At 48.2% G+C, this 22386-nt stretch overlaps 1 protein-coding gene across 1 annotated transcript in view; it reads left to right on the forward strand.

Annotated features, from left to right (window-relative positions):
* The first annotated feature begins 14431 nt into the window (after positions 1-14431).
* The window catches only part of LOC147665160 (sialic acid-binding Ig-like lectin 10), a 197766-nt gene continuing 189811 nt past the window's right edge, over positions 14432-22386 (forward strand). The window contains exon 1 of the mRNA XM_086949716.1: positions 14432-14606. Coding sequence (XP_086805842.1) covers positions 14564-14606 — 43 coding nt within the window. The 5' untranslated portion in view covers positions 14432-14563. The remainder of the gene's footprint in view (positions 14607-22386) is intronic.

Genomic DNA, 22386 nt, shown 5'->3' on the forward strand with positions numbered 1-22386 from the left:
AGCTTCTGGACAGTCCTCAAAACAACTTTCCGCTCCCCCAACACTAGATGTATGAAGGAAGACATTTCCCTCACTTTAGCCTCAGGCAATCTCGCCACCATAGACAAGGTATCAATTTCAATCCCCAAGAAAGTCAGGGATGTACAGGGACCTTCTGTCTTATCCGGCGCCAATGGCACGCCCAATTCTTCTGCCAGAGCCTGAAAGATGGTCAAAGCCGACTGACACTGCCCAGAGTGACCTTCCCCAATGAAAAGAAAATCATCAAGGTAATGACAGACCAAGACGTGGCCACTAACAAAAGTGAAGCGCCACTGCAGAAATGTACTGAATGTCTCAAAAAGGGAGCATGACACTGAACAGCCCATGGGCAACACCCTATCCACATAGAAACTACCATCAAAATGCATACCCAACAGACTGAAATCCCAAGGATGGATGGGCAATAGCCGGAAAGCCGACTGAATGTCGCTCTTCGCCAGCAAAGCCCCAACCCCAGCTGTGCGCACGAGCCGTAAGGCATCGTCCACTGAAGCATAATTGACAGTTGAGTCAGCTGGATCAATAAAATCGTTAATGGATGCACCCTCGGGCCATGACAGGTGATGGATAAGACGAAACTCCCCTTCCGCCTTCTTGGGTACCACACCCAGGGGCGATACAATCAAGTCAGGCAGAGGACAATTCAAGAAAGGACCAGCAATCCGACCCGGTGCCAGCTCAGCATCCAGCTTTTTCCGCACAACATGGGGACTCTCTTTCGCAGACTTCAAATTGTCCGACCACCTGCCCACTCTGGGTCCCTGATACCCAATTCGAAACCCAATTCGGAAACCCCAAGACAAAATCTTAGCAGCCTCAAAATCAGGATATTCCACCAGCCAGAGATCGAGAACATCTTGCCTAATAGGAGTAGGAGCCCTTGTAAACAGCTTGCTGTGGCTGTCCCCTACCCCCTGAACCCCGTCCTTGATCACCAAATCGCTGGCCGGGAAAACACTGGGTGAGCGCATGCTTCCCCCCACACTGCGAACACTCATGCTTATACCTGCAAGCTGGTCTGTTACAGGAGCCCCTGTTAAAATGCCAACATGTGCCAGAGGCGGATGATTGACCTCTGCCCCAAACCCCCGCCCCAGACTGAGCGGGGCGAGCTGAAAAGGGCCGATAATACACTGGCTGCCCGCTAGCCGTGTGGGTCGTAGCAGGCGGATTCGCCGAAGCCATCCATTGCAGCCATAACTCGGAATCAACTTCACCCCATGAACGCTCAGGAAAAGCGCTCATGCGCGCCCTGAATTCGTCATCATAGGACAACCAAGCAAAGCCTCCAAAGTAACTGTGAGCCTTGCGTATGACATCTGCATATTTAAACATGTCTATTGCCTTCTCTGGATGACGTTGGCAATAAACGCTGGCATAAATAAGAAAGGCCGAAGTCCAATTCTCTATTGACTTCGGAACACGAGGCCTCCGAGCCAATTCTAATTCCTCCTCCTTCGACCCTTCTTTAGCTTGGACATCCCTATGTAGAAGCCGAAAAACATCCACAAATGCACCAGACCATATGAGATTCTTTGTTTTTTCAGACAAATGTGACCCCAACGGCATCCCCACCCCGGAATATGGCAATTTCTTCGGTAGGATACTATCCTCCGTGACCCGTGTGGCAGCCACCCCCCCAGACCCTGCTGCAGAAACATCCTTTGCAACTTGCACAGTAGAAACATTCGAAATCACCGGCCGCTCAAGCCTCGGTGCCAGAGCGACTCGCTCAACCACAACCCCATCACCCATACCAATAGATCTTGTACTCTTAACAGGGAGACTCTCCCTAGGTTGCCACACAGACCACCACCCATCCTTACCTCTCGGCAACTGCTCCGACTGTGGCTGAACAGCCCCACGATTCCTTTGAGAAGGTCCAGACCTCACTGCCCCTCGTACAGCTGCATGGTCCGCACGAGACTCCTGCAAAACACGAGAAACAGTGGGTTGCCCCAACCCACCCCCTTGGGCCCGTGCTGCCAAAAGCCCAACATCTTTGTCTCTCAATTCCCCCTCTTCCAAATCATCATCATGAAAACTCCCACCGAAAACTTCATCAGAAAATGCGACTTGCGCGCTGCCACTGGGCATAGCCCCATCACCAATACCCCCATCATAAAACTGCCAGTCAATGTTCTGAAAGCTGTGCGCACAGAAAGCTGTAGAAGAGCTACCCGCTCCAGATAACTCCCCTGAAAGCCCACCACTGGAAACAGCCGTGGGGACAGTTCCCGGGCCCGTAGAAACTGCCAACAGCCGCCCAGCCGGAGGCGCAGATTGAAAACTGCGGCCGCTCGAGCCAGACAATGAGGTGTTCGCAACAACATGCTCCCCTAAAGCTGAACCGCAAGCTCCCCCCAATGGACGACCCACCGACGCCAGACCATGGACACCACCCGACCCAGTCGAGGGACCACCCTGGGGGCCACCTGGCCTACCCCTAGCGACCGGGAACAAGGCTTGCCCAGGATACGGGGTCGCCCCCTTGTGTAACAAACCCCTCTCACCAGGAGCCAAGGGCGTGGGGGTGGCAGACTGGGGGCCAGGTACACCGGTGGCCGCAGACTTGGTGGCTGGGGGGGGCAGCAAGCTAGGTACAGTGCCCACTGAATCCACAACAAAGGCAGGGGGGGGGCCTCAGGGAGGGAGTGAGCCGGCAGCGCGGCAGTATGTGGCCCAGCGGCAGCGCCACCCATAGGTGGGCGGCCAAAAGTGCGGAGGGGAGCAGGACCAGGCCCCGGCATGGCGGGGGAGAGCATGAAACATTGACCATTCAGCCACAGGTATGGAGAAACCCCTTCCGGCAAAGGGGGCACAGTATTTAAGGAGTCTACAGGCATCACAGCAGGGGAAGGGGTCAGCGAGTGCCCGTGGAAATCCAGGCTCCGCCCCCGCTTTGGTTTGGGGCCCACCTGGGGCTTCCCCGACTTCCCCGGGGCCAGTCCGCCTGAGGGCGGAGCCTGCCGGCCCACAGAACGCCCCCGCTTCCCCCCGGGCGCCCCACGTGAACCAGCGCTAAAGAACGGTAAATCACATACCTGCTGGAGGGCGCCCGGGTCACCCGGCGGGGGCTCCACAGCTGCGGCGGGCAAAACAAGCATGGGCCCGTCCGCCGGCATGGCCGCCTCGCCGTCTTCCTCCTCCTCCGGGCCCGGGGACAAACACGCCTCCACAGCCCTGGAAACGCCCTCCGAAGCCTTGCGAGGGGGGCGGGCCATTCCGACCCACGCCTCCGCCGGGACACCCGGCCGCAGCAGGTCTTCGCGCCCGGCCTCGCAGAGTATCTGCACGGCCCTCCTGACCTCCGCCGCTTCCTCCATGTGGCCAGAGAAAACAAGGTACACCACGCGCGCCGCAAAACAAACCTCCCTTCTAGCCTCCCGCCACGCAGTTCCCCAACCGCCAGCCTGTCTCCCTTATAATACTTCCCCTAATCAGTCCCCACCTGATTTCCCGATTCTCGCGCGAACCTACCCAGGAAGAGACCGGCTCGCGCCTGGCTCTCCCTGGGTCCCCCAGAGGAAAAGGGCACCCAAAGCTGGGAAACAAATAAAGAATCATAACGAACTGAAAGGTACATGCAAGTCAAATGCACCTACAAAGTTAGTGAGAGATGAACAAGAGAATGTTGTAAGTTGGCCAATAGAAAGAAGTACAGCAAGAGAACGAAAGTGGAGATAAAAAAGGCAAGGAAAGATGGCAGAGGCGAGCAGATCGAATAAACATTATACACAGACTGTTAGGTTTTACCTTTCTGCCCTGCCTGCCATGGTATATTCTTAGAATGTTCCCTGCGTGGAACACTGTGTTCATTCTCTTCTCGGCAGTTGCTGCCGGGGAGTTGCTGTTGCTGGACCTATAATAAATCCCTTCTACATACCTTCCGTGTGGACCCTTCTTCTCTTCAGTGGCGACGATTGTCGAAGGTGCCAGCTTCCAGCCTCCCCAACTCCATGAGAGATCTACGTGCGAGTCCTGTTTCATGGCGAAAATTCGAGGAAATCCAATTTTCTTCGCGCAAAGTTGAATTCAACGTTGTCTTCCTTCCTGCCACTCCCGACGTTGTCCTGTTGATGCTGATCCTTCATTCCTTTGGATAATTAAGGTACTGTCAAACCTTTTTCCCCTTCGCGATCGAGCTCTGCTGTGCTCTCGCGCTTCTACGTATTGCCTGACCTGCCTGACCAAGCGGACGTGACATTCAACGTTACGCGTGGCGGCCATTTTTTTGCCGTATCCTAGCAACCTCACAACTATTCTGTTTTCCGCTGATGCGCACAGCTCTGCATTGCCGTTTTCAAGCGCTCAGCTGTTTTGTGTAATTTACCGCTGATGCGCACAGCTTGTTTCTAGTTCGCTGATGCGCACAGCTCTGCATTGCCGTTTTCAAGCGCTCAGCTGTTTTGTGTAATTTACCGCTGATGCGCACAGCTTGTTTCTAGTTCGCCATCAACGCGCTCAGCATAATTCTTTCATGGTGAACTAAAGTTTATTTTTATGCTTATACTGATACAACGCATTTTGGCTCACTGTTAAATTTATGTTTTGGAGTAACTTTTTCCTTTGTGTGTACTGAGGCAGCAACTCACCCACGCAATGGATCGTATCTTGGCCCCTCCTTCTTTTTTACAAACTGCTGGCACTCCACCAGTACCTTGGGAACAGTGGAAGGACACGTTTGAAGCGTATTTAGAGGCCATAGAAGGTGAAACTTTTACTAGTAAAAAGAAAAAAGCCCTGCTTGTTTACAATCTCGGCAATGAAGGAAGGAACATTCTAAAGACTTTAACATTGGAAGTGGTGAACACTACTGTGAATGGCGATAATGGCGATGCTCTTCTTATTGATGATTATGCTTCTTTAATCAAAACCCTTGATAAAAGATTCTCTCCGAAAAGGAACGTTGTGCTAGAACGCCATAAGTTTTTACAACGCGCTCAATCACCCGGTGAATCTATTGACGATTTTGTGGCTGCACTCCGCATTTTAGCCATCAACTGTAACTATAGGGAATTTAGGGATGAGATCATACGTGATCAACTTATTGAAAGAACTTCCAATAAGAAAATTCAAGAAAAGCTACTAGCTTCAGGTGATCCCGACTTGGAGACCGCACTCACTCTGGCTAAAAGTATTGAGCATTCCCAATTTTGTGTAAGAGAAATGAGTCTTTCTTCATCATCCTCACCATCCACGTCTTCAATAGAAGTAAAACTCTTAAATTCCAAACCTGTACCTAAGTCCAAAGCTAGTGCTTTGCCAAATGTCATTCGTCCTGCTCCGACCAATGTTTCTTTGCAAAACAAGTCTACACAAAATGATTTGTTATGTTTTCGATGTGGTAGCAGATCTCATTTAGGTTCTGCCAAGTTTTGTTTTGCCCTCAATCAAACCTGCTACAAATGTGGAAACAAAGGTCATTATTCACGCATGTGCAAAGCTGTGGCCACTAACAAAGCCAATCGCTCTGTAAAAAACATTTCTGGAGAGTCTGATGAAGAAAGTTATGAACTATTAATGCTGTCTTCTGTTTCACAAGAGGCCGGAGTAGTTGAACTGTCTGCTTTGTCTGGGCTTCGGAAGAGGAAGTCTCCTTCGTGTCTTATAACTGTGAATGGTGTCGTCTGCAAGTTTCTTGCAGATTCTGGTTCTCCTTTCACCCTGTTGAATTTTACTGATTTTAGCAAATTATCTGGCTTATCAATAGAACCTTCTTGTATAAAAATCTTTGCTTATACCAGCAAAAGAGTTGAAGTTTTGGGAAAGTGTTCTGCCAAACTTGAATTTCACTCCAATCACACTACTGGTGTAGTATTCATAGTCAGGGAAGGCACCAACCTTTTGGGGTGGGATGAACAGGGTGACTTGAATATAGTTCTAGATCCTAACCATCCGGATATGGTGTTATCTCGAAAAGAACTATGTGAGTTTTATGCCTCAACTTCTACACCTATTAAAGCGATTACTGTGTCTCTAGTGAATAACTCCAAGTGGGCACTTATGTTTCCAGAGGTATTCAGTGGGAAGCTGGGGAAACTCAAGGGTTTTCAGCATCGTATAATTTTAAAGGAGAGTGCCGTGCCTGTAGCGCATAAAGTGCGTAAAGTGCCTTTAAGCTTGCGGGAAGAGTTAAAAAAGGAATTGGAGCGGCTGTGTGTTGCTGGTGTGATCGAGCCAATTGAGGGTTCCGAATGGCTCGCCCCCATAGTTTTGGCCAGGAAATCCGACAAATGTTTGAGGATGTGTGTCGACCTACGCGATCTCAATGGCAACATTTGGATCGACCGCCAGCCTCTACCCAACATAAATGAGATGTTAGCGACCCTCGAGGGTGCCAAATTTTTCACATCCCTCGATATTTCATCCGCTTATCACCAGATTGAACTGTGTCCCAATTCTAGACATCTTACCTCATTTGTAACCCCAGAGGGAGCTTATCGCTACATCCGCATGCCTTTTGGGTTGGCTTTGGCTTCAGCCGTTTTTCAGAGACTAATGAACAATTTATTCAAAGACATTCCTGGGGTTGTGTTTTTCCAGGATGATATATTGGTCCATGGCAAGTCTGAACTTGAACATGACGAGCGTGTTAAACTTGTTCTGAGCATCCTTAATTCCAGTGGTCTAACTTTGAGGGAAGATAAGTGCAAATTCCTTCAAGATGGTGTAGACTACCTTGGTCACCACATTTCCCAGAATGGGGTTGAACCAAAAGTAAAAATAATTGATGCTATCCAAAATGCTCCTGTTCCCGAGAACAAGGATCAATTACGCTCGTACCTTGGTCTGGTGGAGTATTACTCCAAATTTGTCAAAAACTTTTCTTCAAAAACTGCTGCCATGCGTAGTCTCTTGAAAAAGAATGCTAAGTTTGTTTGGGATGATGCTTGTAACCTGAATTTTAATGATATCAAGCGAGAGATTATTGGTGCCCGTCCTTTGAAATTGTTTAACATCAATGACTTATGTATCCTTTCCACTGATGCCAGCAATGTGGGTTTGGGGGCTGTTCTTATGCAGAAGAGGAGCGATGGTCGTGAAGAAACCATTGCTTTTGCCTCCAGGACTCTGAGGGGTGCCGAGGGAACGTATTCGACCATCGAAAAAGAGGCTTTGGCAATGTGGTGGGGTGTGATGCATTTCAAAAATTTTCTTTGGGGGAACAGATTCATCTTAAGGACTGATCACAAGCCCCTGGTCGATTTGTTCACAACTAAAGGGGGTGGAAGGGCAACTCCACGAATTTCTAAGTGGCAGTTCAGGTTGCAGGAATTTCAGTATCAGCTCGAGTATGTGGCTGGGGCAAAAAATTTGATTGCGGATTGCTTATCCAGGCTACCCCTTTCTGATTGTGACGACTGTTTTGCAAATGACGATTTGGAGGTGGTTTGTGCAATTGGTTCTTTGAGTGACTCAGTTGGTTGTGCTCTTTCTGAGTATGAGTGGTTGGAGGGCATTGCTTCTGATGGTGATATGCAAGTCGTTATTGACCTTCTCTCCAAATCTTGGCCGTGCGAAAAGAACTGTCCTTCTGAAATTGTTCCTTACTTAAGAGTTAGAGATGAACTATCTCTTGTGGATGGCATTTTGAGAAGAGGTGGTTTGCTTGTGGTTCCTTTTTCCATCCGAGGTAAGATTCTTCGTCTCGCTCATGAAGGCCATCCCGGCATCCGTTCAATGAAGCGTAGAGTGAGACAAGATTTTTGGTGGCCGGGTGTGGACAAGGATGTGGAGCATTTTGTTCGTGAGTGTTGTGAATGTGTCGTGAGCGACAAATCTCAAGTCACGCATCCTCTACCTGTTGAACCTGTCATTGTGAAGAGTTCTCCGTGGTCCAAGCTGGCTTTGGACATTGCTGGTCCCTATGGTCTTGTGGGCTCATCTCCCAAGTTCATTTTGGTATTGATTGATTACATGACCAAATGGCCTGAGGTTAGGTTTGTTGATTCCGTCAGTTCTTCGGTGGTGATTGCTTTTTTGCGTGATGTCTTTTCCAGGGAAGGTTTTCCCGAGGAGATTGTTTCTGACAATGGCACGCAATTAGTATCTGCTGAGATGTCAACTTTCTTCAAGGAGGCTGGCATCCGGCATATTTGCACCTCCCTCTATCATCCCCGCAGCAACGGCTTAGTTGAGCGTTTTAACCGGGTGGTCAAGGAGCATCTTCAACTGGCCTTAGTGAACGGTTTGCACTGGCGTCAGGTTGTTGGGGACATGTTATGGGCTGTGAGGACCACTCCGCATGTGTCTACTGGCGTTGCCCCTTTTACCTTGCTACGCGGTAGGGATGCTGGAACCAAGTTGAACAAAGAGTGGATGGCTAGGAAAGCTGTCGATGCTGGTTGTTTAGCTGGTGTTGCTGATGTCAGGGCTTCTGTCCAGGAAAAGTATGGTACGCGTTCTGGTGTCTTGTCTTCCAAAGTGAAGGTTGGTGACTGGGTAAGAGTAAAGAGGCCTGGTTTTATTCGCAAGGGTGAGTCGCGTTTTTCTTCTCCCAAAAGAGTGTCTGTGGTGAAGGATTATGTGATAGTGCTGGAGGATGGAAGGATTTGGAACAAGTCTTTTGTGTCAGTTGTGCCTGATTCCATGGTTGAACGTGTCCGTATGCGTTTGGGTGATGGTGCTTTCCCGGTTTCCCCCAGGGTGGGTGGTGTTAGTTCACCCATTTCTCCTCCTGGTTCACCCATTCCTACCCCTGTTCCCGGGAGGGCAACTTCTTCCAGGGTCAGGTCTGTTCCGGTGAAGTTCCAAGATTATATGTTGGGTTGACTCTGATCATGATCTGTCTTCTCCTCATTTTCTCCTTGGTCTGTTCCTCTTCTCATCTTCTTCTGTTCCTCGTCTTATTTTCTTCTGTTGAACGTGCTTTCTTCTTTCCTTTCTGTGCTTTTGGGGTTTATTTTGTTTTGTCTTCTTTTCTCTTCTTCTTTCCTTTTCTTGTGAAGAAAGGGAGGTGTGTTGGGTTTTACCTTTCTGCCCTGCCTGCCATGGTATATTCTTAGAATGTTCCCTGCGTGGAACACTGTGTTCATTCTCTTCTCGGCAGTTGCTGCCGGGGAGTTGCTGTTGCTGGACCTATAATAAATCCCTTCTACATACCTTCCGTGTGGACCCTTCTTCTCTTCACAGACACTTGTGCAGACTGAAAGAAACCTGCCCCACCGCACCCAGACAGTGTGACTGCAGGTTTGGGGTACACTAGCTTTTGGACTTCGTCGGACCGTGCAAAGCCATTTAATAACTAAAATTAAATCAGAGCATTGGACTGCAGCAAAAGAAACAAACACTCCGTGTGAAAGAGCCCCCGACAGCAACGTCTACAATATCCCGGAATGCAGCACAGCAGCTCTGCCGAGCCAGTGAGAGGCTCCGCGAAGGCGGGGATCCGGTTCCACTGTCGCCCCAGGGCAATTACAGGCACCTCTGAGCTGCCCTCCACGAAGTGACAAGGGCAGCCCTGCCTGACCGGTTCCAGCCACAGGAACAACGGATCCTTTCTGTGCAAAGTCCCCAGCCACTGCCCCTTCTGCGTCCGGCCTCACATTGTCAGCATGGAGTTAGAGGGCATAAAGCAGAAAGAAAGAACAAAAGTGCAATGGGGTAGGAGAAAGCCGCCTTGGAGCAGAATAAAAAGACAGAGCTAAACAAATAAATACATAAAGAACAGAAGTGCCATGGGGAAGAGGACATTCAAAAAGGACGAGTGCCATGTAGAAGAGTAGAGGGAGAAAAAAAAACGATTTGCCTTGGGGAAGTTAAAAAGAATACAAGAACTCTCATGGAGTAGGAAGAGAAATAAACAATTTAAATAGGGCCGGAGACGCAGCCTCTGTGTTTCCAGAGAGATTACTTAGATCAGCGAGACACGCGAAAAGTAACAGAGCAGCGCTTCGAAGCCCGCGGCCACTTATAGAGCAGCAGCGGCTTGAGCTCGCGGCGAGCGTTCTGCTTGTCCTTCTTGATCCGCTGCTCGATCTCCGTGTTGATCCTGTGCTGCTCCTTCTCCTCCGCCGAAAGGCAGCAGCCCGCCTTCCTGCCCGACTACAGCAGCAGCAACAAGTGTGCCAACGCGTGACCAGCACCTGGCTCCTTCCCCCTCCTCCCAGCAAAACCAGCTCCGACACAGTTAAAACCAAACCCCGCAGTCCCTTGCCCGAAAAAAAGAAGGCACTGCCTCGTCGGCCAGCATCAGAAAGGCACCCCTTTCATCCTCGGGGCTGATCTGGGTCGGATCAGGCTACACCGCAATCTGACCGTGCTAGCATGTTTAGTCCGGCAGGGCGACGTGAACGAAACCGAAACCTTCCATGGGGCGGGACTTCCGTCTTCGGAAGCCCGCGCACACGCCCACGGAGAGAAGCAGTGCTGGTGACGCGGGGCTCCCATGTCCGAGGGAGAGCCCCGCGAAGGCTGCAGAAGTTTAGAATGGCGGTAAGTGTGACTTTTTGGGGGGGTGCGCTTGTATGTATGCAGCGGTGGCGGAGGCGGCCGGGGGGAGCTCTGTATGTGTGTGTGCGTGCGTGTGTGTAGTGTGCAGCGTGGGGGTGCCAGTGAGTGGGGGGAAGTAGGAGGGGGTGCGCGCGTGTGTGTGTGCGTGCCTTCCTGGCTGTGTGTGGTGGGGGGAGGGTGTGTGTTTGAGCGAGTGTCTGTCTGGCTGGGTGTGTATATGCGCGCGCATGTGTGCCAACTTGAAGAAATCGGAGGGATGTGCAAGGCGCGGCACGGACAGAACGTGCGCGTTCGCGCACCCAAATCCTGCAGAAAAGCTCGTAACACTCTCTTGTGCCTCATTCCCATGAGACGGGCAGCTAAAGTTGTCGAGACTGGATGCATCCTTCGGATGCTAACTCCAGCTCGACCTAAAAAGCACACAAGAAGCAACAGGAGGAACAATACGAAACAGTATCCTACAGCCAATACAAATTGGGGAAATTAAGTAGCAAGCACAGGAACTAATGAAAAGGAAGGGGACGGGATGTAAGCCCCCTTTTAAGATTCATATTGAATACAATAGATTTCAGAAGCACAGTGCAAGCACTGTGCAGGCGAAGCCTATAAAGGATGTGCCCTAACTTTGGGATACTTTTAAGGAACTTACAGCCACATGCATCAAGTGATTTAGGAATCGCAAACGGTGCGAATCGCAAAATTCGGCCGTTTGCGATTCCCAAATCACTATTTGGGATGCATCAATCAAAAATATATGAAATCGCTATTTTTTGCGATTTCTAAAAATGCGATTGCATTTAAGGAATCGCAATTTGCGATTCCTTAAATGCAATCCATGACACCTAAAAAAAATTGTGAATTTGCAATTAGAAGGAAAAAATTACCATGAGGTTGGACCTCATGGTAATTTGCGAAAATTCTGAAAAATGCCATTTTGTGCATTTTTCAAACTGTCATGTTGTGCACACACATGCCCTTAGGGCATGTGTGTCCACAACATATGTGCATAGATTAATTTCAGGGGTGCAACAGGGTGTCCTTTGGACACCCCTGCACCCTTGAAATCGCAATCTCAATTTGCGATTAGCTAATTGCGATTTGTTAATTGAGATTGTCTTCCCATTCATTCCTATAGGCCTTTTGGCCCATAGGAATCAATGGGAAGGGATTCTCTTAATTGCGATTCGCAAATTGTGAATCGCAATTAAGGAAAAATAAGGAATCGCTAAAAAATTTGTGATTTTTTGATGCCTTGCCGTTTGCGATTCCTTAAATGTGATTCCTTAATTTTCGCAATTAAGGAATCGCAAACGGCACCAATGATGCATGTACCTGTTAGGGTCTGATTGACTAAGCAGTTTTGCAATCACAAGCCGTGAGATTCAAAATAGAACAAAGTGTATGACCCCAAAATGGCTATTCAAAATGTACAAAATTGGAAATGTTGTTTCAGGCCCGTAATCAACATTTTGGAGTGCCAGGAAAGGGACATTCCTTCCAAACTGTGATTTAGTACTCGATTTCTCAATGCCAATCATGACCAACAGTAGAATTAACAGTAAATAAAGTTGGTAACTTATTTACAATCATGAAGGAGCTCCTTTCAGATCTCTTCCGTTGGGGAACCACAGCTGTCAGCCTCATTGGGAGTTAAAATGGCCCAGTGGGAAAGTTCATGGTAAAGTTCCAGTAGGAGCTCATGGTAGGAGTGCTGAAGGGCGGTGGGGCGGGCGAGGGAGGGGCATGGTGGAGGGTAGTAAACTACGGCCTATGGCCGAACAGAGTTATCTAACTAAATAAATAAATAAAACAAATTACATTGCGTGCGCTGCATTGCCAAATTCGTTTGTTTTATTCATTTAGTTACTTAAGTCTGTTTGGCCGTATGCTGTAGATTACCACCCCCCACCCTGCCCATGCACAGCCCTGCCTCACCGCAGCACTCTCTCCGCTAGCCGCTACTGTAAAGTTCATACATGTTTGTACGTCTGAGGCAAAGTGTCATCCAGTTATGGAAATTTAAAAAAACTCAGGAGAAAAACGGAGGTGGACTTACCCCCATTCTTGATCTGCAAACATCTACTCTCACTGAAACATTGTAAATGTCTACTTTGGCAGAGATACTGGCAGCAATGCACAATGTCTGATTTTTCTCAGTGGACTTCATAATGCCTGTGCACCTCCTACTGAGGGTACTTCTCTGTTTGTCACTATGGGGTCTATTAGGATGGCGGTCGGATCTCCCTCCCCGGGCCGGCGGTGACACCGCCAGGCTGGCGGCGGTCATCCACCCACGATCACAACCCAGAAAACCGCCGGTCCTGTTAGCATGGCAGTGACGACCGGCGGTGAGGTTTTCCGCCTGCCACTTTTCCGCCAGTAGCAGTCCGCATGATTACCTGGCAGGAGGAACTGGACCGCTAAAATTGGGCCAGTGCAGGGCCAGGCTCCGCCATCATGATTACGATGCTGGCGGTAGCCAGCCTTTACGTGGCAGTGGAACCGCCATGGAAAGGCATGCAGAAAATGTCTCCGGGAGCCCATTGTGGGCCCCAATGTGTTTGGGTGGGGTGTGGGTGTACTACATGTGTCTGTACCAGGTGGCAGGTGCTGTGCAGGTCCTGCCACGCAGTGCAGGGATATGCAAGACATGCTTTTTTGGACATCGCAGCGGTGCTGCTGGCAGCAGCAACCGCCGCAATGGTAAGCGCCATGATCCAACTGCGGCGATCAGATTTTGACTGCGGAGCATACTAATTGGACCGGCGGTTATGCAGCAGTCCTAGTGGGTGGTGTTTTCCCACTACCATGGCGGTCAGAGTGATTTTCCGACCACCATCCTATTAGACCATTATGTTTAAATTAGCCACGGCCAGTGGTGGGAGTACCTGCGGGTGGTGACGTGGGGAGTGGGAGGGGCATGCTGGGGGGTAATATTGTATGGATTATGGAGTTTAACAGGTAAGTAAACATTTAAATAAATAAAAGAATTTCATTGTGCGCACTGCATCGCATTTGTTGATGCGGTGCACGCAACGAAGTTCGATTTATTTATTTAGACTGTTTACTTACCTGTTAAACTCCGTAATCCATACATTACTGCCCCCACCCCGCCCCTCCCCCTCCCCCTTCCCCTCCCCATGTCACCGCCCGGCAGGTACTCCCACCACCAGCCGCGGCTGGTTTAAATAGCTCTGACTACCCCTGACAAAGCTTTGAGCACACTACTGCAGAACCCAATATTAGAGATGAACCAAAATAATTAGAATAATGGTAATATGCGCTTTCTTTTTTCCCGTGTGATTAGTTTTGGTAAGTTTGTTAAGCTAGTGCTCTTGATTTCTCGTGTGCTTAGTAGTGGAAAGATAAGACTGATGTCATTAGGTGAGTCTCACTTACCCAGGTCATTCAGGACTTTTCAATCTAAGGCCATCATGAAGTTAACAAAACCTTCCTACTTCCATCGAGGTAATTCAGAACATCTGAATGGCAAGAGACTTCCTTTCCAGATACAATCACCACCATTTTATTTGGGATAGGTCTTCTGATGCATTATTTCCGTACTGGGGACTACAATGTGAGGCACGAAAGGCTTGTGCAAGAAAAATCAGCAATGGCTCCAAAGTTTAGGGGAAAATGAGACTGCTGTCAGATTTTCTTTCTGCCAAACAAAATATGTGCTACCCAACCATCACGTGACAGCTACTGGCATTACAGTAATAGTGCTCCTATAGTAATCCACAGTAACCTTGATGAATCCCTTCCTCTCATGATGCACTTCTCTATGGACTTCACATTGTATGGTATATGTCTTCTTTTGAAATATGAACTGATCAAAATTATTGTTCTGTATTTGTAGCAGTGCTACATGTATTATTGGATATATAGATAATACCATAATAACGAGCTATTTTATATTGTTTTCCCTCCTCAGATCAACCCTTTGGAATTCCCGGGATATGCCACATCAGAAACATATGATGCTTCTAAACCTTCCCTAGAAATGTGGTGCCCTCTTTGAATTAACAGATTCACCAATACCCTACTTATCAATGTCACTTCAACTATGGGCTTTGTTAGGCTGCTTGTGATGTCATTCCTTTGGAAAGGTAAGTGTGACCTACCAATATTAAATATGCTTAGAGGACATTTATGAAAAAAACGTGTTTGGCATTTCAACTGATTACCTAGGGAATGTTTTATTGACGTTTTAGGGGCAGAATACTGTCGAAACACTGGACCAATGCAAGTGGCTACTCTATCAGTCTCTTTTCACTCACATGAATGTATTTTTCTATTGCTGTGCTTTCCTTCACACTCAAACCTCTTTTAGGTACTTTAAAAATGTGAATGCAGAAGACCTTGATTCAATATACTAAGGGGGTCATTAGGATGGCGGGCGGACTTAGTCCGCCCGCCATCCTATCTGCTTTTGCGACCGCACGCCATAAGGGCGGGGGTCACGTGGGGGGTATTAGGATGCGCCCACCACTGTGGCAGGCGCATCCTGCATTTTTAGCATTGTGGCGGGCGGTGCTCTCAGCACCGCCCGCCACAATGCTAAATATGCACGTATGCATTTGCATAAACAAAGCGGCAGGCACCGCGCATTGCCTGCCGCTTTGTTTATGCAACTGTAGGGGGGTACCACAGGTACCCCCCGTGTGCACCCCCCACCACTCCTTTACTCTGGGGGCCTGCAGGGGGCCCCCAAAGTGAAGACCACATGCCTTTCCGTGGCGGAAGGCATCTAAAAAAGCCCTTGCTAATATGGTTGGCGGTGTCTATTAGACATATATGGCAGTCCCCCCGCCATACTAATATGGCAAGGGTCATTTAGGTGAGGATGCCCCCGCCAGGCCAGCGGGGGCAATCCGCCCGCCATCCTAATGGGCCCCTTTGTTGGGAATGTATTGCATTTTTGGTGAACAACTTTTAATACCATTTATTATCCACCCAAAACATCTTAGATCCTTAGAAAAAAAGGCTCCTCAAAGCAATTGTATCAAAGCAACCAATAAGAGGTTTAGCAGAGTACATGCTAAATGTGCCTGGGCTAGTAAAAAAACGAATACAATAAAACCCTCTACAAGACACACAGGAGAGGCTACTAAGCTTAGAATTATCAGTGAGACACCTAATCATACAAAGGGAGAGTCATATTTACAAAGAGCTTGCACCGCCGCTGCATAATAATTTTTTTATGCAGGGGCGACATATTTAATGCTCCACAAAGCCCTATATTTACAAATGGGCGCATTGTGTCCAATGCATCAGTTTTGAAGGCCTGCTGAACATTATACCTGCACGGGAACCGACTGCGCCATGCAGTCTATAATGTATGCAGACTACGCTTTTCACCTGTAAAAATCCACTAAGAACTGATGAGTGAAATTTACAAATTTTCATTTCGTCGCTCTAAGCCTTGATTGCATCAAAATACTTACACCTCTTCAAACCAGGCACAGGAATTGCCACAGTGGCTTTATAATAGGAATTATCTCTGTTTTATGACGCATGTAGTTGTGTCAGTCTTATAACCAACTACAGCAATGCACCTCTTTTGGGCCGACAGATGCTTCAGTATTCCTGATGCAGCTGTGGATCCTTGCATCATGGAGCCTGTATGGTAAATACAGCGCATCCATGGGGGTGTAAGAGTATCTGACGCAGGCGCAAGTAATTTGATGCATTGCTGCTGATGCATCATTTCTTGTAAATATCCCTTGAAATCATCTACCAAGGATTAGCTAATCACTGTGCTTTGGAGACCAACCTATACATCAAATTGTTATTGTTAATTGAAATTTATAAAGCGCATATCACTGGCAGGTCTCTAAGCGCTACAGAGAGAGTAACTGTTGCCCATCCCAGTGAGTGACTATTGGTCTCCGACCAGTGCGCTTGGTTATGCCCAGGCTTTTGTGAAGAGGAGGGTCTTTAGTTTTTTCCTAAAAGGGAGCAGGGATTTTTCCTTATGAAGGATTCCTGGCAGCTTATTCCACAGCTGTGGGATCAGGACCCAGAATGCTTGTCTTCCTTTGGTCATTGTGTTAACAGGTGGTCAGGCCAGTCGGCCTGTCTCAGATGATCGGAGGATACTTCTGGGGATGTAACTCTCCAGACGCTCCTTGATGTAGGTTGGAGCCTGGCCATAACAGGCTTGATGGGCGATATAGAGGCCTTTAAACCTGGTTCGCTGCTTTATGGGGAGCCAGTGAAGCTGTTGCAACAGAGGTGTGGCCTGTTCCCATCTAGGGAAATTGAAGATCAACCTAGCTGTGTCATTCATTGCCACTTACATCTTGCCCAGTAGCTTTTTGGGTAATCAAATGTAAAGAGCATTACCATACTCTAGGAGGGGCACGATCAATGCAGTCACCACCCTCCACAGGGTAGAGGACGATAGGAGTGGTGATAACTACCTCAGCTGTCTCTGCAGGCCTACGTAGGTCTCGACCACGGAGGACACTTGGTTAGACAATGTGAGTTTGTTGTCTATTTTTATACCTAGGCTTTTAACGACTGGGGCTGGTATTGGAGTAGCAACTAGCTCCGGTGGTAAGTAGAGGTGAATCCACGGGGTGCTTCTGTGGTGATGGCTAGGACCGCAGTTTTGCCTGGATTTACTTTGTGTGAATTAACTGTCATCCAGTTGATCACGTTTTTCAAAATTCATGGCTTAAACTCCAACTCTATAGGGCAATGAAGTAATCAGTCTCTCTTGCCGGTTCTGTTATAGTCAGCATTCATATTTGCATGCAACCTCTGGGGACCGCTTGGGAGGAGGATGTGGTCCTTTAGCTAAAATGGTCGACCTCTAAGCTGGGGAACCTGGTTCGATTCTCGGCAGGGACGCTCAACATCCTATGATTCTTGGCAAATCACTTAATCTCCCCATGCCTAACAAAACTGAATGTGTCCTTCTGTAACACAATAGGTGCACCTGTGCACATGTAAAGTGCTCTGATACCTTCAGGTCAAGTCCGTGCTATAAACCCCCCACAAAAAAACAAATATTCTGGGCTCTATAATAAAACTCACTCTTAGATCCATGCTTTACCTCCATACTTTGAAGAACCCTTCCGTCCTGCCTTCTTAGGTTAACACTGAACCTGATAAACATGTGAGAGGTGTGGTTAAGATGGCACATGAGTGCCTTCTAGGGCAGAACTAAAACCTATTTTACTCCACCACTTTCACTCACACACTACTTATTTCACTTTCCCTCATGCACCCAACGGCTGTCTCTTAAAAGATGCCCACCAAAGAGCCCCTTTGCGGGAGCCCGTCGGGCATTGCAGCCCGGCCTGACGAGGAGCACAGTCCGATGATGAAGCATGACATCCTTCGGGCGTGTGAGGGTATTCCATACCAGACCTGTTCACTTTCCCTTTCTTGAGGAACTGTACATTTATCTTTGTTTCAAGTGTACCCTAGCAGCACTGTGTAAGTCCTCCACAAAAGCTCAGAGTTCCCTTGCTTTGAATAAAATAACAACATGCCAATCCATGATGACGAGTAAAACAGGCCACTTTATTATGACAGCTTTTTGCAGTAATAGTAACTTCAATTAAATTAACATGAATGTCAACTTCAAAGCATCAAACAACCTCCCACATTCTTTCATTCATCCTTCCATCTTCCTTACGCTCCCCAGTCTATCTCACTTATCAGACATCCTCCAATACAGCTTCCTGTTCCTGTTGCAAAGCCCCAAACCCTCTTCCCCTCCCATATGTTCACATCCTCCTTCCCCGTGGGGTATCGTCCTCAACTGGCTCACCTCACAGGTAGAGATTGTGGCCGGTCTGTGTGCAGGATCCTCAGTGGTATACCTTTGGCCTCCGGGTACAGTAGGATTGACTAAGCCTCTGCATCTCTTCACAAGTGGTGGGACCCCGGCCCTCGTTGACTCTCACGCACAGGTACTGCCCTGCTGGGAACCCAGGGTACTTGAATCTGGTCTCTCTCTACTTATAAGTGAGGGCGTGTGAGCTAGAATGACCAGATTCTCAGAACAAAAAACATAACAGCTGTTCTACATACTTAGCTGGCAAGTGCACAAAACAATGTCTAATAATCCATGTCATCAATGTATTTCTTCTGGATCGCTCACACACCCTACAATGAAAACAAAAATGTTAGAAGTGATTCCGCCTCTAGCCACCTCAATCATCTGTACCCTTATCTATGCACATGCTCACAGCACCTAGATCTCAAACAACCTATTCTCCTAATGTTACCCCAATCCTATCTCAACTGTGCTGGAGATGTGGCCAAACCTATCCAGAACGAGTGTATCCCAAACATGGTCTAGTCTATACCCACCTGCTGCAGTGCCCTGAGCAACACCAACATAAGATGGAAAGTCTAAACCTCCATCCCCCATCATGACAGAAAGTCTCGTCTTTCCTGTGCCCAGGCCACAACAAAAACTGTCACCCATCCCACACCGGACAAGCCTTTTGCCTGCCCCCTTCACGGAGCCACCCCCATCTAACCCTACCCACCTCATCAAATTTAGAACTTTGCAACACAAATCATCAACTGCCTCTGCTCCAGCCAAATCTTGCCATGCAATACTCCTGCTTTTGCCCTGATCCCAGTAACTCAGAAATCTCAATTGCCCCAACAAACATCCACAGCATGCATAATCTATAAACCACTACCTAAAAATGGTCATACCAACTTACAGACAAAACCTACACTATGCGTAGCAATAACTAAAATGTAATGGATTCCCTCAGTCTAGACCCTGTGCCCAGCACTCTACCCCACCCTTTCAGAATCTTCCCTATGATTTCGCTTTGGCCAGGTCCTCTCTCCATTACAGTTTACCCTAAAAGGGAACCCCAGCCACTGTGCAAACAAATACAATATAAAACTGATTACTCTCTCTTCCTTGTTCTCTTGCTCCTGATCTGTTGCCATCTGTGAGTTCTGCTCAAAACTCAAAACTCCCTCAGCTGAATTTTTCCTGGTTGAAACCACTAATGACTGGTCTACCAGAGCAGTCACTTTGATTCCACCCTGTGCCATATACTGCACGCCATCTCACACATCATTACACCAAAGTCAATATCATGTGTCCCAGCTGCCTCTGAAAAAATGTTGCCACAAAGAAAATGACATGGTCTGAGTGGCTGGCGACACATGATCCAAAGAAGGCTAGTGATAAAGAAGGAGAGAATATGGAGGTTGTTAAGGGCACAGCAGTGAAGGGCAAGGATGCGGAAAACAGCAAGGAAGGGGAACATCACAGGAAGAAACTCCCCTACATGGGTTTAGCGATGGCTTTGGGTTCTCACATATCCAACAGGACTAAAAATAGGATATGGACACACAAATACAAAGTATTCAATGTGTTGCATAGGGACTTACACGAGAAGAAGAGCTGTCATGAGGAAGAGTAGGAACTGGCACAAAGGCCCAGGGTGCACATTATTATGGAAACTTGGACATCAGGTTCCTCATATACGTCAGTATAAATTGTGAGAAGCGTTTGGAAAGGGCGATAACACTTATCAAGTAGATGGATATTATAAGCAAAGTGTACATGCAACTTGTGGGTATTCGTGGTTAAGCTATGATGAGGAGTTTAGGGCCTGCGTCAGCATCAATCCAGACAAACTTGGGGAATGTGGACTCGGAATTATGGTTACACTGTATGCCAGAGACAGCACGTATGGTGAGTGGACTACCAGTCCGATATTGGTTCATTCACAGCAGCCCACCCAACATGGTGCTGGTTATGGTACAAAAAATTCAGGAACCAATGTGGGTGCATGCAAGATCTATAATAAAGGTTTTAGAAGGCTGTGTAAATTCTAACATAAATTCTCCAAATGTGGGGGGAGACACTCCATCACGGAATGTTTCGAATTGGCAACCCCCCAGAGCAGTGAAGGATGCCTCAAGAGAGGGGTCATCAGTCCCCTGCTGGAAACAAGGGCTCCTCAGCCAGTTTGAGTAGAAAAAATTGGCCTACACGTTAGGGAGACTGCTTTGCGTTTGGGATGGGGATTCACAGAGGGTTTTCGCTTGGGATACATGGGTTAACCAGGACACAGGGTGCAGATAACCTACAATGAGCAAAAGCCTTGCTGCAGATGGTGCCTGCAAAGTTGGACAAATAAGTCTCAGGAGGCAGGATAGTGGGTCCTTTCTTTGACTGGTCTATGCAGGGTCTGATTGTGTCTGCATTGAGGCTAGTGTTAAATGAAGCAGAAGGGGATTTCAGGATGATCCATCACTTATCCTGGCCAAAAGAGATCAGTGAATTATTTAATTGTCACTGAGGACACAAGGGTAGTGTTCGCATCAAGGATGATGCAGTGCTGTTTGTCTGCCAGTGTGGCAGCAGGGTGGGGTTGACCAAGATTGATATCAAATTGCCTTTTCGGCTCCTATCCATTCATCCATCTTATTTCTCACTACTGGGCATGCAATTTAAGGAGGCAATTTTTGTAGCTGGGATTATGACCATGGGCTGCCTGATTTCCTGTGCATTGTTTGGAGCATTTAGTATATTCCTGCAGTGGGTTTTTTCCACTAGGAGTGATCACAGGGAAGTGTCTCATTATTTAGATGATTGGTGTTTGTTGGCAGGATGAATCAAGGAGAGTGTATGAGGGCTTTGTAACAGTTTGAGAAGTAGGCAGAGGAAGTCAGTGTCCCATTAGCCCCTGAAAAGATTCCAGGCATAGCAGGGTTTTGACCTTTTTGGGTCCACATTCTCTTCTTCTTTCTCACTAGCCTTCTTTGGATCATGTGTCGCCAGCCACTCAGACCATTCCATTTTCTTTGTGTCAATCTCCCCATCCTCCACACCCACTGATTTGCAGCTTTTCGTCACCGCTGTCCTGTTGTCCCCATCCCATCCCATCCCAAGCCAACCACCAATCCTTCCACATGACTTCTGTAAGATACCAAGAGTGCCCTCCTTGGCAATTGCGCCCATCCCAGCCCTTATTCACCGGGTTTTCCCCTTGACTCGCCAGTCATAATCTCTGACCTCACCTTCCTGCCATTCATCACTACCCTCCTCATAGTCAAGCACCAACTCCTCCACATCTTCATTCACACAGTCATCCATCCCTGGTCGCGCATTCATACTGTCATCCAGCAAAGACAAGTCCTAAGCACGCCCAGTGTGATGTGTCACATTTGTCAGTACTTATTGAGCCCATGGTGTAGCAATGGCCTCTGATGACCTACCCACCATTCAGGCCGATGTCCCAGGGCTGCATCCCGCCCCATCATCAACTGCCTGCCAACCGTACCCATGGGCATTATCACCAGTCTGTCCTCTAGGCTACACAAACCTGCAGGGGCTCTTTCACAGTTGCCCCAAAGAGCCATCCCAGCTCTGAGTGTGTTTCCCTGCCTGTCCCCTGTCAGACATACATAACCAGGGCCCTCTACTTGCTCTCACCCCCACCGGCCTTGATCCCCTCTCCTCCCCAAACTTCCCTGCAGGCATACCCTTTACCTTATTATCCAAATGACCCTGTTCTAGCGGAGCTTCCCTCTCCCTACTAGCCTTTCCTATCTGTCTTCAGTTTCACATATTTTAGCCTCTAGATCCACACAGGCCCACTGTGATGGCTGGCTCTGCCACAACCCCTCCTGCCTTTGTGCATCCCCATCCCCAGGGATTAGAGGGACTACATGTCCCACAATGCCCCTCTATTCCATCACCACAGAGTCACCTCTTTACTTCTTCTTGGCCCCTGAATGCCACACAACCCGGAGGCTCAATTCACTCTTCTTCAGAGCCCACTGAAGCGACCTTGAAAGCGCTGCCTTGTTGCCCCTCCCCTAAACTTTGCAACGACATTGCAGCCTCCTGAGAGCTAGCCAGCTTAGACACCAAAAGTCCACCCC

Source organism: Lissotriton vulgaris, unplaced genomic scaffold (assembly GCF_964263255.1).
Source record: "Lissotriton vulgaris unplaced genomic scaffold, aLisVul1.2 SCAFFOLD_2790, whole genome shotgun sequence".
Taxonomy (NCBI): Eukaryota; Metazoa; Chordata; class Amphibia; order Caudata; family Salamandridae; genus Lissotriton; species Lissotriton vulgaris.